The 15,803-nt window shown below is 29.0% G+C and overlaps 2 protein-coding genes across 2 annotated transcripts in view; one reads left to right on the plus strand and one right to left on the minus strand.

Annotated features, from left to right (window-relative positions):
- Positions 1–4,357: 4,357 nt before the first annotated feature.
- On the minus strand, positions 4,358–6,329 carry LOC149878736 (transmembrane protein 11, mitochondrial-like). Its single transcript, XM_090071061.1, has 2 exons — positions 6,170–6,329; positions 4,358–4,948 (listed from the first exon to the last, which is right to left on the minus strand). Exons 1-2 carry the CDS (start codon positions 6,313–6,315, stop codon positions 4,426–4,428), a joined length of 669 nt encoding a protein of 222 aa, XP_089927187.1. The 5' UTR covers positions 6,316–6,329; the 3' UTR covers positions 4,358–4,425.
- A 4,769-nt stretch (positions 6,330–11,098) lies between these two features.
- Positions 11,099–15,803, plus strand: part of LOC149878737 (uncharacterized) — a 29,248-nt gene continuing 24,543 nt past the window's right edge. The window contains exons 1-2 of the mRNA XM_090071315.1: positions 11,099–11,263; positions 15,550–15,653. Coding sequence (XP_089927441.1) covers positions 11,257–11,263; positions 15,550–15,653 — 111 coding nt within the window. The 5' untranslated portion in view covers positions 11,099–11,256. The remainder of the gene's footprint in view (positions 11,264–15,549; positions 15,654–15,803) is intronic.

Genomic DNA, 15,803 nt, shown 5'->3' on the forward strand with positions numbered 1-15,803 from the left:
ACAGGAATGTGAAAATGGTTGTGAAATTTCTAACCACAAGGGACATCTTTGAAAATGTCCAAAACCGCAACTTTGGTTACTGTGAAAAAAAAAAAAAAAAAAGATATAGCTTTACAAATACAGCTTTAGAAAAAACAAAAATTCTGAATTTAAAATTTCAGCTTTTGGGAAAAATGAACCTGAATTTTCTAAACTTTAGATTGAGTTTGCAAATCAGTGTGATTCTTAGCACCTAAACACAAGAACTTAAAGGAAATCATTAACCTGTTATTTACTCTTGAGTCTTTTTTCTGGAGCTTGCATTCAAAATATGGAAGATGTGTTTTTTTTTAAAACTTAAACTAATAAATAAGTCGATGGTAGAAATTTGACAATGTGTGAAGAGTTTCAGAAATTCTTTTAACAAATAAAAGTTTGGTTATGCTAAAAAGAGCAGAATCTACTTTGGTTTACAGCTTCCAATAAATACACTTTGATTTATAGCATAGAGATATTACACACTTTTAACTTTCTGTACTGAACATGAAAAAATACCTTTGGTTATCTCTTAGAAGGAGTCCCTAATGCCTATTTAAAATAGTATTAATAAATGACTTAAATTGAACGATGGAGGGGGTAGTTAACTGCTTTTTTTACCTGCAATCGATTTTTAATGGCCACTCTACTTTTATTAAACAAGCGAAAACGCTTATGAAGTCAATTAAATGAACTTATAAAACAAATTGAAAGCCAACTGGAAAAAAAGTTGACCTTATTTTCCGAAAACATAAACGCAAAATGCATATAAAAAGTTAACAACGTAAGTAAAAATTAATTTGAACAATGAATCAAACCTAATAACATAACAATAACATCATGCTTACGAAAAAAATCTCAAACATTTACTAGCGTAAGGGAACAACAGAGTCGCGATATAAAAAAACCTCTCCCCCAGAATGATAGGCCCTAAACAAAATTCACGATTTTTTTGATAACGAAATCCTTTTCGGTATACATGCAAGAAGTAGAAATTTTTTAAAATAAATCAATTAATTGTTGAAAATTTTGCAAACAAGAATCTCGAATAGTAAATTTGCTGTGGATTATTTTTTTGAAGGTCCTCATAAATTATATTTGAAAACAATTCAACAGTGAGTATCGTGAGTCTCCGTCAATCAGACAATCAAAATTAACAAATTATTTTTCTAACATTTACAACTTATGTCGATGCACAAGTAGAGAAGCGTGATGATAAATCGCTGAAGATGAACTTAAACTTCTATGCAATGATGCTATACAAGATCATCACATACAAGATCAGAAATTACAGAAGTCGGCTGTTTCAGAAATGTTTAATCCACCAACGTCTTCAAGCCACAAATTTTGCCACCAGGGAAAAGTCAGTCTTTAAAAATAAAAATCCAGGCAATTTAATATTTTAAATATTGCTGGCCGAATTATCACAGAGCTCGGTATAACTAATCCTTGAAAACCAAATAACTGAACCAACCATCTCTATCAGCAAATTTTTTAGTCGTTTTGTAAGTTTGACAAATTTTGAAACTTGTTTGGAAATTGTGATCTAGTTTTCTTTTACCATTTTTATTTATTTTTACCATTTTTATTTTACTCGTGATCCAGTTTGCTTAACTTCCTTTTAATAGAACTAATTTTCATTGCGTTATTAAAACTTTTTAATGTAGGTTTCTTACGTAGACAGCCAGAGTAGAACCCTAACCATAATTTTTTCTTGCACTTATCCCAGGGCACCAAAATAATTTAATCACGCAGATTTTTTTGATAATAAAACTATATAATTTCTAATATAACTGCAAAAGTTAAAAATTTTTCTCTTAAATTAATCAATCTTGCAAAGTTTTGAAAATACTGGTGTTAAAAAGTAAAAAAAGATTTCTTCGGAATTGCAGTTATTCTAGGTCCCAGGTTGTCAAAATTCTAACTAAAACACCCAATTTACTTCGAGTGATTTTCCCATATTTAGATGGATAAAATATTTTCACAACTTTTTCGCGTTTTTTTCTTGTGGTTGATAAGATCAGAATGAATGTTGTTGGTGAATATTTTTTAAAGATTTCAAGACCAACTTTTCAAAAAGAACGTCGCACCGTCGTTCTAATTCTAGTACAGATAACAAAAAACGAAGTTGCCGGTAGCAAAATTAACCTAGAAAAATCATTAGCACTAACATGTAATAGGTAAGCAAATAGCAATAAAACTTACAAAATACAATTAATCATTTTAATTGTAAATAGAAAATCGTTCAGAAAGTAAATAAATATTAAAGAAGAAGGAAAGAAATTTTTCAAATCGTTTTATTTCCAGCTGGTGCGAATTGGCGTAGGATTTTCTTTTGTTGCTTTGCTATTATACATTCTTAATTTGATCCAGACTTAATACTTAGCCTGGAGAAATGCGGGAAAAGGTCTCGTTTAGAAAGTTGGGATTTATTTAATTTTTTAAATTTTTTCTTGTATCACAGTACAATTTTTTTTGATATTTTTTTTTTGGTAAGCTTTTGGCTTTACCTGTTTAATGATAAATGATGACACTAGGGTTGTTTTAGTGATATTGGTAAAAAACGAACTTTTTCGGTAAAACCGCACTTATTCTGTCCATTTTCAGCTTGGACATCCAGTAACTCAGAAACTAAAATGCTTGAGATTTGCAGTTATGGATTTCTCTCAGTTATAGTTTTTGCTATTGATAGAAAATCATAAAAAATTTTGGTAAAAGCCGGTTTTCCCATTTTAGTATACCTGATCGCCCAGTCTCATTATGTTTATAATGGCCTCTAGCCTTTTTTTAGAGGGCCCAAAAAAAGACTTTTCTTTAATGGTTAGGAAGACAAAAATGGTCAAACACCGACTCTATGTAACCGCAACTTAAAGAATATTTTACAATTTTACAGTACAATTTTAAAAGTTAAATTCAAAAATTAGTTAACTAAAACTATACTTTTTTTAACAGATTATAATGGCTGCATGGCCTAATGGATGAGAAGTCCGACTTCGAATCGGAAGATTGTGGGTTTGATTCCTAACGTGATCAGAATTTCATTTAAAATCATTAACTAGACAGTTCACATTAGATGATCTTTTATTTATCAGATTAATATATAAAATTAACTTTTATTTAAACCATAGAAATTTAGTTTGGTTAAAAGAATATTAAAAATTTGGTTTTGACTTTGAATTGTAAGATTAGTAAAAGATAAGTTACATTAAAACAAAATTAACTTTGCAGAGTCAGGGTCATAGAGACAAAGAACAAGAAGGTTATGTGTTACGCCAGCCCCATATTTTTCCCATCCACAATCACTTTTCAGCAAGTATTCACTATCTTATATTTGATTAGCAAATAATATGTCACAAAAAATTTACTTAATGCCAAACAATATAAAAACAATTTTGCATTTAATAAATATAAGTTTAGAAAACACTTTATTTTTATAGTAAAATTGTAGGTCGGACTTTTAGTGCCTTTTAGATGCCCTTTTTGACTTTTTTGGCTCATCCGATTCGATATTTAACTTCCCTTAAAAAAAAATTGTGGAAAACCTTTATTGAAATCAAACAAACCTGTTTTGCCACGCTAAAGTGAATAGATATAAAAACATTTTCAGAAAATCTCTTATCAGAAGTTCAAAACCAAAAAGAAGTATTTTTCGACACACCGAAACCACAAGAAAAAGTATTTTTTGACACAACTTTCACCAACCTTTCTTTTTCAACCCTTTACAAACCTTTCACCAACCTTGCTTTCTTTTTCAACCTTTCACAAACCTTTCACCAAACTTTGATACTTAGATACTTATCACAAATTGTAAGACCGAAAGATCAATTAAATTTCTTATGAAATTAAAAACGTAACCATTGTGGAAAGAAAAAAAAAAGTTCAATGAAGTGATGCCAGTTAAATTTGAAAATGTGCTTATACAAAAAAACCACGGAAAAAAACATTTTCTCTACTGTAAAAAAGTAATAATGACTTAATGTTCCATCAAAATACTGATATATTTTTTCGCAGTTCTGAACTTTGATTCATAATTCAGATATGTTTGGATGTTGAAATTAGTGAAATAGAACTTGACTCACTCAGGTTTATGTTACAAATAATTAATGTAGCATTTAATTGCTCATAAACCCTGTTTATCTCTGTTTTGTGTTATGGATCATTAGTATGAAATTGATTTGCTGGCTTTTTTATTTGCCAACAGAACTTTTCTAAACTTGAAATTTGACATATAAGAAGTTATGAGTGTAAAAGTGTTGTTTAAAAGTGAAGGAAAATATGGAAGCTTTAGTTTTGCAGTAATGAATGATAAAATCATGAGTTCTTGAAGAGAAAACCAATTAAGTTGAACTATTTTTAAACTGATCACACAGTGTTTAATTTTAAAAAACAACTCTAAACATACAGCATTAACTAATTTTTTAACATTCTGTACAACTTCCAGCTAATTGTTGCTATGATGCAACACGAAAAAAAATTGTGTAGTCTTTTCCTATATTTGTCATCCCTATACACCAATATCACTGGTGTGGTGGATGAAAGAGTTTGTGACTGTAACTGTTGGATTTTTCTTGGATTTAATTCAATCTGGTATTTACAGCATGGGTCAAACTGCCAACTAAGATCATACAATGTTGTGCAAAGGAGATTAACACTTGATAGTGGAATAAAAATGTAAGGTTGAAATCTAACAGAAGCTACAAACGGAGTAATAAGAAACCCGATCCCAGTTAAAACAGACGATTTGTGGAGAAAATTCCCAACTTGAATCCATTTAGATGTTTCATCACCAATAGATACAGGCTCAATAATAATATGCTGGATTTTTGACTCAAGTGCTTTCTCCAACTGCTCTTCTAGAAAATCTGATGTATTACAATCCTTATCATAAATCTCACGTATGATGGTAAACTTTGGCTTCGAAATGCTGAATTCACTAAAACAATTTGGAAAAAAGTTGTTAAACTTATATGAAATAAGTAACAATTAATTTACATAATAAGTCCGCTATTCTTACTATTATTAACATTATGCTATTATTATCACCATAATTACTATTATAGTTATTGCCATTACTATCATTATTATTACTACTATTATTATTTATTATTATTTATTATCATTATTTTTATTATTGTTATTATTATTATTATTATTATTATTATTATTATTATTATTATTATTATTATTATTATTATTATTATTATTATTATTATTATTATTATTATCATTATTATTACTATTATTATCATTATTATTGTTATTATTACTACTATTAATCTTATCACTATCACAGATTTAGTTTGAGTATATATTACATAAACCACAAATCTGCAGTTACGGCAAAGTTATAGCATTTTAAGAATTTCAGTGTTTATGAGTAAAAACATAGGTGCACAATGAAGCATAAAAGCATTACTGACTTTGCTATCAACTAAAAAACTTTATTTAGAGTTTAATTTTAATCGAGAAAAAGAAGCATTCAAAATATAGGCTCATGCTTAGCAGCAATTAACTGAGGCATTTGGATGCAAACTCAGTACTTTGCCTATGCTTATGATCTACTGTAGATTTTAATGTGGGAAACTACAGTTTTTGCATGGATTATCATGTAACTTTAACTATTAACCAGTCTATTACAATATTGTATAAAGCAATCTAAATTTGTACCAACAGCAACAAAAAGCTTGATTAAAAAAAGTTAAAACATAATAATAATTTAAAGTAAATTCATTATTATTAACTATACTAAGCTTGTAACTTAGAATATTTTAAAAATCTTTAAAACATGAAGTTCACTATAGCGATCATCTCAGCCTTAAGTGAACTTTACTCTTAACTTTTTACTTGTAAACATAAACATCTATACAAGTTAAATATATTGGTGCATATAAATTTTTATTTTACTCTTGCTCGCTAATATCGCTTTTAAACTCTTTAAATTCCTTTTCATGTGTTTTACTATGCAAATTTTGTAAAATTCTATCATATACCATTATTTGATCTATTTGCTTTGATGTTATTTTTGTACATTCTTATCATACTTAAATCAATAGTTTATACTATAAATTACTATTTTCAATAATCTGCGTTTTGAAATATTCTTATAAACACAAAAAAGATTGAAATCAACAAAAAACTTTTAACACTACCTCACCTCACATCATCCGTTACTTTCATTTTAAGAATTGCATTACGGACTGTTTCGGACAATCCAAGCAATGACAACACTGCATTTTGACCAAAAGTGGCGCAGGTATCTTTAAAACGATAATGTGATAATTCTTTGAAAGCACTTGACATCACAATTTACAATATAAAAATAGAGTTTTGTTCGATTAATGACATTAACGATATTTTTCTGATTTAAGGTAAATATGTGGCTTTTAAGGTTAAAGTTCTGTGTTTCTTAACATATTGGTATTTACTCTCTCAATTGTTTAAAAAACAACTGTTTTTTTTTTATTTTAATAAACATTAAATCTGGTGAAATTCCTTAGTGTTCAAGAAAAGACGATTAATTATAACAAAATAACTTGCTTAAGTTGTCATAAATGATTAAACTTCGATCTCGGTCAGTTAAGACTTCCACTACTTCGAATTTGTCATTATCATGACCTATGTCGATGTTGTAGATAAATAAATGCTGTCGTGTAGGTGTGTGCGTAAAAATTTTAAACTATTTATATATTTGATTGTTATATATATCATTGGAAAGAGCTTTAAAAAAGTATTTCAATTTAAAATTTTGTATGAAAATTTAAAAAAAAAACAACGAATGATTATACAAAAATTAAGCACATTTAAGTAAAAAAATTTCATTAGAAGGATTGCTCGAGGAAACTTCGACCAACATTAAAATTTCATGTTCGGCTAACGGTAGTTTTACAATAGAACTTCGACCAACATTAAAATTTCATGTTCGGCTAACGGTAGTTTTACAATAGAACTTCGACCAACATTAAAATTTCATGTTCGGCTAACGGTAGTTTTACAATAGAACTTTGTTGTTTATTTGTGCAATATTTTGCTTCCGGTAAATTTTCATTCAACCCTTTAATAAAAAATAATGTTGTTTATCATAATAAAAGAAATTTTTAGAATTTATGTTATTTAACATATTGACTAAAATAATAAAATACTTTTAATTTAAAAATTAATGATAAAGTTTTATGAATTATTATAATATGGTAAATATCGCGTATACAAGCGTAATAATAATCTCTGTGTAATTATAGTACCATACTCAATGTAATTATAGTATTAAGGTCTATGTAATTATTATATTATTCCTTATTACGTTTGTAATATGTAATATATTAATATGTTATATAATGAATACCGCTTATATTATAAAAGGCGTATTCCATTACTGTATATTATTATATGCTGTGTATAGTATTATACGTATATTATACCAAGCTTTCTAGAAAGTCAAAAGCGACTTAAAGAGATTCATAGTTTTCAAGAATTATACCTATTTTTGGCGATGTTGTTTTCGAATAGTACTTTATCAAAAGGTTTTCTTTTAAAAAATTTTAAAAAATCGATTAAAATTGTTTTTGGTTTGGGTAGTAATCGAAAAAAATCGATTACTCCTCCCACCCCAATTAATTGAACACTTCAATAAATGTAAATAGTTAAAAAAAAAAAATTAAGAAACTAAAATTTTAAACTTTTTCCCCATTTGCTTAACAATGTTTTTAATAGAATTGTGGCTTAGTAATAGTCTATTTATTGTCTCCTTTTCAATCCACTTTTAAATAGTAAAGCTTTTTGTATTTAGTGGATAACCATTAGCCATTAGCTTCTATAACATCAAAAAGTAGATTCAGAGCATCATATTTTCCGCTCCTTGCACATTCATCTTCAATCTTCGGCACCTCGTAAATTTTTAATTTTAGAGAGTGCTGGTACCAATGATTAGTTAGCTTTTTTCTCGCACACTGATCCTTTTTTAAAATAAAGAGGAATTCAAATCTTTCTCAAAATTTTTTGTAAAAGCTTATCCTTTCACAATACATGAAAAAACTTATTTGAAAATAGTCAAAATGGTATAACCGCTGTCATTCGTGCAAAGGAGGTTTTCACTAATTATTAGGGGTTTAATAGCAAAAGTCTGGCAATTATCTTTGACGTTGTGTTTTGGTTAGAATTATTTTACTCATTATTAGTGCTTTTATATTATTAATTTTTACATTATTTTAAATACATAACAGTAATACAACAAACGCTAAGTTCTATTGTTTAATTTTAATTTGAACTAATTTGAGTCTGTTAGTATTTTATAGATTTATTTAAGTACCCGAATTAATATGAGCCGTTGTCTAAGAGTGGGGCGTTTTTGGAAGGAAGGGGAGGGGGATGAGACAAAGGGGAAAAGTAATGGGATAAAGCAGTGCGCATATCTATGAAGAAAACATTCAACATGTCGAGGTTCTTGCAACAACGGTCATATATTTTCTGAATTGTTTTGTTTTGTTTTGTTAAGGTTATGCGATACGCATTCAACTTCAATAAATATTCCGCATTAACTTGTTTAGTTTTACATAATGAATTGAAAGCTATTTATTTTACTGGGCCATTTTTCTGATTATTTTCTAGGTAAGCAGCAATCTATGTTTTTAAAAACAATTGAACTAAAAAATTTTTTATTTTTCATAAAGAGCACCACCCTAGTATACATATGTACAAACTACAAATTTGTATTCAATCCTACTAAACAACTAAAAATAGCGGCAAACAAACTAAGGCTCTTGTATTTCACTCCATGACAAAACAAACAAAAGATAACACTTGAACTTTTTGCAAAGCAAACATATGAAAACACTTTTTTCAAAAGAAAAGGCCTTTAAAAAAGTTTAGCTTTTTGAAAAAAGAAGCTTCAATAAAGCTTGTTTTTGTTTTCAAAAAACGACTTTTTGGCTTTTTTGGCTAATTTTTAAAAAAGTCAATCTATTCTAAAAATAAAACTCTTAAAAATCCATAGAAAGTCATCTAAGGTGAAAAGTTGTTTCTACTTCTTCAACTCTGAAACAACTTTCCCGTTTGTAAAAACATTCAGAAAAATAGTGTTAAGATAGTTTTACGAGATCTCGTTTCTTAGGTGTTTTTAGCGATAAATGGGAAACCCGGCCCCAGTGAGCACGCCGCGAAATATAAACGTTTTATTCACGTATTTTATTCAAAAACACGAGTAAAACACGTGAATAAAACGTTTACATTTCGTGGCGTGCTCACTGGGGCGTCAACTTTTTAAGAAACTTTTTCGGGTTTTTCCTTCGGGAATTTTAATCGAGACCTTGGAAAAATTAATTTGGGATTTTTTTTTGAAGCTCTCATCTAAAAGTCAGGATACCGATGTTGCCTAGTAAACCACCAAGTTAACTTTGTCCATTACCTGAGTGTCGTTCTTTCTAGAATGTGATACAGACATCTGAAAAATTATGGCTTGGTAATAGTAGTCTCTGAGAGCGTTCATCACAATTCAAGTTGCATTTATTAAAAACTTTGTTGATTCCTGCAACAATAAATACAGCTCTTTCAAACGCAGTGCGGGCTACTACATAATATTCATTTTCCTCACTGCGGATACCATCCAACTATAGAAACCATTGTTCCCTCCGTTACATTTCAATAACTTCTTCGTTCAATTTAACAGTCTCTTTGAATATTTATTTATAAATTAACACTTTTATAATTGTTAAAACAAACTGCATACTTTATACGACATTTTGGTTGGTACTCATTTGGATGTCACCAAGTAAGTTTTAACGTTACTCCTAATTTGTTTTCTGGTTAGTTGACGATTACCTCTTCATCTTTTTCGCTGTCTTCGAACTCAGTATCACTTCAACTAGGTGCAATATCCTAAGATACTGATGTTGATGCTGATGCTGAAGCCGATTAAGGAAGTAGTTTTCGTCCTTTTGAAAAGTAAATAGTTTTCTCTTTTTCAACATAACCCATTTAACATCCCACTTTGCATTTGCTTTCCGCTTTTTTTAAAAAAGTAAAACTCTTCGTCTTCAGTGGATAACTATCAGCCATTAACCTTTATAACACCATAAAGTTTATTCAGAGTATCCTATTTTCCTATCCTGACGCGTTCATCTTAAATCTTCTGCACCTCGTTAAACTTTATTTGCATTATTTGATCTGACGCATGGGGAAAAACCAATTTATTATTTTAAAGTTTTTGTATAAGTTTTAAAGTGTTTCTAGTTATTGAGTCGTTACCGTAAATAAATTCTAATTCCATTTTTTCTTACAGGTTGATTTTTTTCTTACAGGCTGATCTTTTTTCTTACAGGCTGATTTTTTTACCTTTTTTAAAAATTTTTCGTAAAAAGTACTTTAATTTATATTACAAGGAAATTTAAGAAAAACCAAAATGGCATAAACGCTGTCTTTAGTGCAAAAGAAGTTTTCAAATAACAGAGGCTTAACTAGTTAAAGACTGGCAATTCACTTTGACGTTATTTGTTGGTTAAAATCACTTTCCCTTTGTAGTATTATAAACGCATAATAATGATTATTTTATATATAACAAATGTATTGATGTAATATTTAACATATATATTCGTATTATCTTTATTTTATCAACTACATATTTATATATATAGCTTTATATTATCAAAAATGCATAATACTAAATGCAACAAACGTTTAGTTATCTAACAAAATCCAATTAAATTATGTTAGAATTTTTTAAATTTAAGTGTCCGAACTAATAAGAGCGGTAGTCAACTATTGTCGCGTTTTTGGAAGGAAGGGTAGATAAGACAAATTAGAAAAGGGGTGGATATAGGGGTGCGCAAATTTAAGAAAAAAGTATTCATTATTCTGAAATTCTTGGAACAACAGTAATATGTTTACCCGATTGTTTTGTTGAGGCCTGCAAAATGGTCTTGAAATATTTAAACATATAGATTATGCGGTACGCAATAAACTTCAATAAATATTCTGCATTTATTAATATAAAAAAAAATCAATTTACACAGGCTTTGTTTACAGTTTGCTTAGTTTTATTTTGCTGAATAAAATCTGTTTAACTACGTCATTTTTCTGGTTTTTTTCTAGGAACGCAACAATCTACATTTTTAAAAACAATAGAATTCCAGCTAAAAAACTGCGCTGCCTTTAAAAGGAGTGGCTATCTTTGGAATTGGATAACTTACAAAACAGCATACGTTATCTATGGAAGCGTGAAATAATATTTTTAAAGTAGCTGTAGGTAAAACGATGGCAGGTAAGCAGTTACAATTTTCAAAGTATTTTGATTGTGATGAAATGAAAGATTTTATTTAGTTTTAAAGAAAAGAGCATTAAGCAAAGAAGAAAAGAGGTTATATAACATTCTAAACCGTCATGCTAAAGGAAAACTTTGGTACCGCATGGCACTCCAGTTAAATTTAGCGATAATTAAATATTTTGTATCTAGAGTTCCAGGCCTTAACATTACAAATCTCAAAAGCTTTTAGTTTAAGTTGATTTTAGTAGTATGAACTACCATCTTTCTACTAGAGCTAACAATACAAATCTATTTTAAACATTCAACAAATTTTTTTTGTAGTGTGGTCAACAGCATAAGTAGCTGGATATATTTCTAATTAGGCCGGAACAATACAAGTTGAAGTGGCTCCACTGAAAAGTTAGGTTTTGTACTGTTAAAGGCCTGGAACTCTAGATATAGTCTGTTAAAAACTAAAACTTTTTTAAAAGTTTTGCTGATTGCATTTCTAACTTGGTTTGAATATTTTGTCGCTACATGACTCACGCTACTTCTTTTTAAATTTGATGACCAACCAAATTATCAGATTTAATCTCAATTTACTCAAAGACCATAAGCTTAATTTCATGAGGATTTTCAATAGACACTAGTTCCAGTAAAATGTCATTATTTTGAAATAAGTTGTTTTTGCATTTGTTAAGCCTTGTGAAAAAAGAAGCCTTAAATATATTTTATTATCACTCCAACTGGTCGGTCCTGACTCAATGGAGCCACATTAGCAGCCAATTTCTTCAAGCATTGTTCTAAGTCGAATGATATCTTCCTTTTCTTCCCTAATAATATTTTAGAAGATCTTATCATTATCAAAAGCTCTTCTTGAAGTATTACCATTATTTGTATTGCCATATCCTTGCTTTGCTGTGTCATTAACAGATTCAGTTCTTCTCTAAAACACATCACTTGTCAAATGCAGTGCTTTAGGTTGAAATGTTGATTACTATAAAAATTGGTGTTGGTGTTTTGGTGTTCAGAAAATATTAACATGTATAGTAGAGCGCATAAAATGAAGGGGAGTGGGGGAGGGGTGGGGGAGGGGAGGGGGAAGGGGGAGGGGATTTTCATGGGACTTAATATGACTTAAAGATTCTTTTAAAATAAAAATGTATGCATTGTTATTTATATAACGTAATACACAAAATGTAATGTACAAGGCATAACATTATAAAACTCGAATATAATCTAGAAAAAACATAAGCGAATGATTCAAGCTTATTTTTTTATTGATTTATTTGAATTAATTTCATCTTGATTTTGTTTGAATATTCTATTAGCGCTTTTCACAGACACTCTCCATGATTCAATCTGGGCTCTGGATTTAAAAATGTTGTAATGAACAAATTCAGAACATTGCTCAGTCAATACTCCTCATAGCTTACCAGTTTAGTTTGATTCTAGAAACTCCTAAGTGGATCAATTAATCCAAACACAACATTGATATTTTGCCGAAGCCAAAATGTTGATGCTGAAAAAATTGATATGACACATTTTGATATATGACATTTACTGAAAAATGATTACGCTAAAAACACATTTTTAAGTTGCAACTTTTAAGTTTGATCAATTGATCCACTTGAGGTTTTATTGGTATATTAAAAAACTGGGGTTTCATGTGTTAAGAAAATGACATGATGATTTTTAGTAACGGATGACAAATGAAAAACGACATTTTGGCAAGTTTGCAGGATTATCCTCTCTCTCTACAAAATGCACTTTTTTCTTGTTTAGGTACATGATAACTGTTTTTGCATAGTGAGATGATGCTAAATCGGGCCAGAATACATATGCACCATCTGAATGATATTTATTGATGAATGGAATAAGTCTCTTCTAAATGCATTTGTTTAAGTTGATTTTTTGATTTACAGCCAGTACACTAGGCACAAAATAGGGCTGAGAAATACCATTTTCAGAAAAAGAAATCAACAGAATTAATTTTTTTTTCTGTTTGGTTTTAACTGTAGTTGGAGGAAATTTTACAATGTTAGTATAAAATATATCATTTCCAATGATACTGGAGTGATATAATGTGAAATAAACTCATCATTAATGATAGGTTTCCGATCTTTGAATTCCTAACACAATTAATTGCAATAAATTCTAGCAACTGCTTTTTGCTGGTCCGAACATTTTGGAACTGTGATTTTTTTTCTTGGTTCAATTTTTGTCTTTTTTTTTAAATATTTTACTAATGTGTTGCTGAGTAAAGTTGAATTTTTTAGCTGCCTGTCGTTGAGAAACTCTGTCTTTACGGTCAAACATGAGTGAGTAAGCAAGTTTGAGGCTTTTAATGTTCGTCTTGGTCATTTTTTTAGCTTTTTCTCTACTTCCTTGAACTCTTTTGTGTCTTTAAATCCAGTCTAGTTTTTCAGTTGTCACCCATTACCCAATTTCTTTCCAAATCTGCATAATAATGGAGTCCTGTCTGTTGGAAATCTCATAGTTTCACTCAAATGAATATTTAAAACAAGTGTGTAATATCGGCCGACCGCAAAATTTGAAACCAAGTAGCATCAACTGGGTGGCGTTTTCCAACAGGAACTTCAAAAGCTTCGGAAGAGTGTTTTAAGAAGAAAGTCATTATTTTTACAGCTGAGGAACACTTTAATAGTAAATAAATCAAAAAAGCAAGTTGTTGAAATTTATCTCATTTGATAGACAATTTGTTATAAAACAATTCTATGACAAGTTGTTTCCCAAAAATTTTTTGATTTTCGAATAACTGAGCTTTTTAAAAAGATGTTCCGTAACAACCACCTTAGCACCGTAAAGCATCTATAAGAAGAATTAATAGCTGTTACTTTGCTCTGCAAGTAACAACTATTACTTGTTCTTATAGATGTTTTACGTTGCTTATTGGCGAGTCATTAACTCAAACATGTTTTCATTGTTGTTTTACTTTATCACTTTTTCAAGTTCAAATTAAAAAAGTCTGACTGATTGGAAAAATTTTTTTTTTGCTAAAAATCTCGGGTACTCCCCTGTTATTAGAAAAAAAAAGACAATTAAGGCTTTAATCGTTAAGAAAAAGTACCAAAAATGCATTACCAAAGCACAATCACATCAGAAAAACTGAACCCTAAAACAACAACAATAGCCAGTTTAAATAAATTGAGTACATTTTACTTAAACTGGCTGTTTTTATTGTTCAAAGATTTGGTTTTTCTGGTGCATTTTATTGTTGATGATTTCAACTTTTTCAAGTGAACTTTCAATTATTTCACTTAACATTTCAGAAATTTATGAATTGGAATTATGGATTCAACTTCATAATTTTTATACAAAACTTTTTTCAGATCTTATTCTAACAAAAGAATAGGAATTTGTTTTCCTTCGAAACTTTATTTTACTTCGAGCTACTTCGTTGTCGCACATTTAAAAGATTCGTACCTGTTCTAAAACTTTCCGAGTAGGAGGAATATAAATGTTTTAAAAAGTTTAGGAATACAAATTGGGCATTCACACATCTCAAATTGATTCACTGCGATATATATTACATAAGAAAATTCACGACTTTGTCTTCAACAACTGCAAAAGTCTGACGATAGAAGTTGGACCACCGAATAATAAAGTTTAATGATATGAAAGTTGAACTGAAACCATGTTCTAATTATTATGTTAGTTTTTATCAGTTTTTCAAACTTTATGATTTTTTTTTTTTAATAGTTCAATCTTTTTGTGAGTTTTTTTTTATTGCATTTGACTTTTGAGAAACAGTATCATTTAAAACATGTTTTCATATGAAGCAGTGATGCAAATCAATTCAAACTTTCATGAAACCATAATTTTAGTATTTTCAATGGAGTCATGTTTCAAAATGCAAATGTTTTGCTCCTTTTTTTTTTTTTTATGAAATTTTGAGTCCTGAAAAATTATGTTAAGTAGTTTTTAAAATGATAACTACTGATGCACTCAATGTTAGAATCCAAATGCGATTACCTTTAATCACATATCTAAAATATGTGTAAAGAGTTTCATGAGTTTACATCAGTATTTTTTCAAGCTATAGTTTTTAGAATTGACCCATTAAAAAGAATGTTCTCCATTAAAAAAGAGACAAAACTAGCGAGGCAATATACAATAAAGCATGCAATAGCCTTAACTTTTTTTAAGTTACCTGAGATTTTTTAAGTTATCTTATCTTCTTTAAGTTACCTGAGATTTTATTTAAAACCACGGAAAATAGTATGGTAAACTGATCGTCTGCAATAATAAAACAATAGTATTGATTTTTTACATCTTTTTAGAAACTGAAGAAGTTGGCGCTCCAGATTCTTTGGAAGATTCCCCACAAAAGCTTCTTGATGTAACTGAAGAAGCCGTTAAGTTAGATGCTCCGCAGATTATATCGGTATTTAAAAAAGAATTAGGAATGACGAAAATTTTAATTTTTTAAAAAAGTTTTATATTTATCATACCGAGAAACATGATTATACTAAATTTATCAACCAACAGCATTTTTTACAATTATTAATAAAACCTGATAAATTTAAAGTTATTA

Source organism: Hydra viridissima, unplaced genomic scaffold (assembly GCF_058129835.1).
Source record: "Hydra viridissima isolate aposymbiotic clone 2 unplaced genomic scaffold, HvirCarnegie_v1 scaffold_14, whole genome shotgun sequence".
Lineage (NCBI taxonomy): Eukaryota > Metazoa > Cnidaria > Hydrozoa > Anthoathecata > Hydridae > Hydra > Hydra viridissima.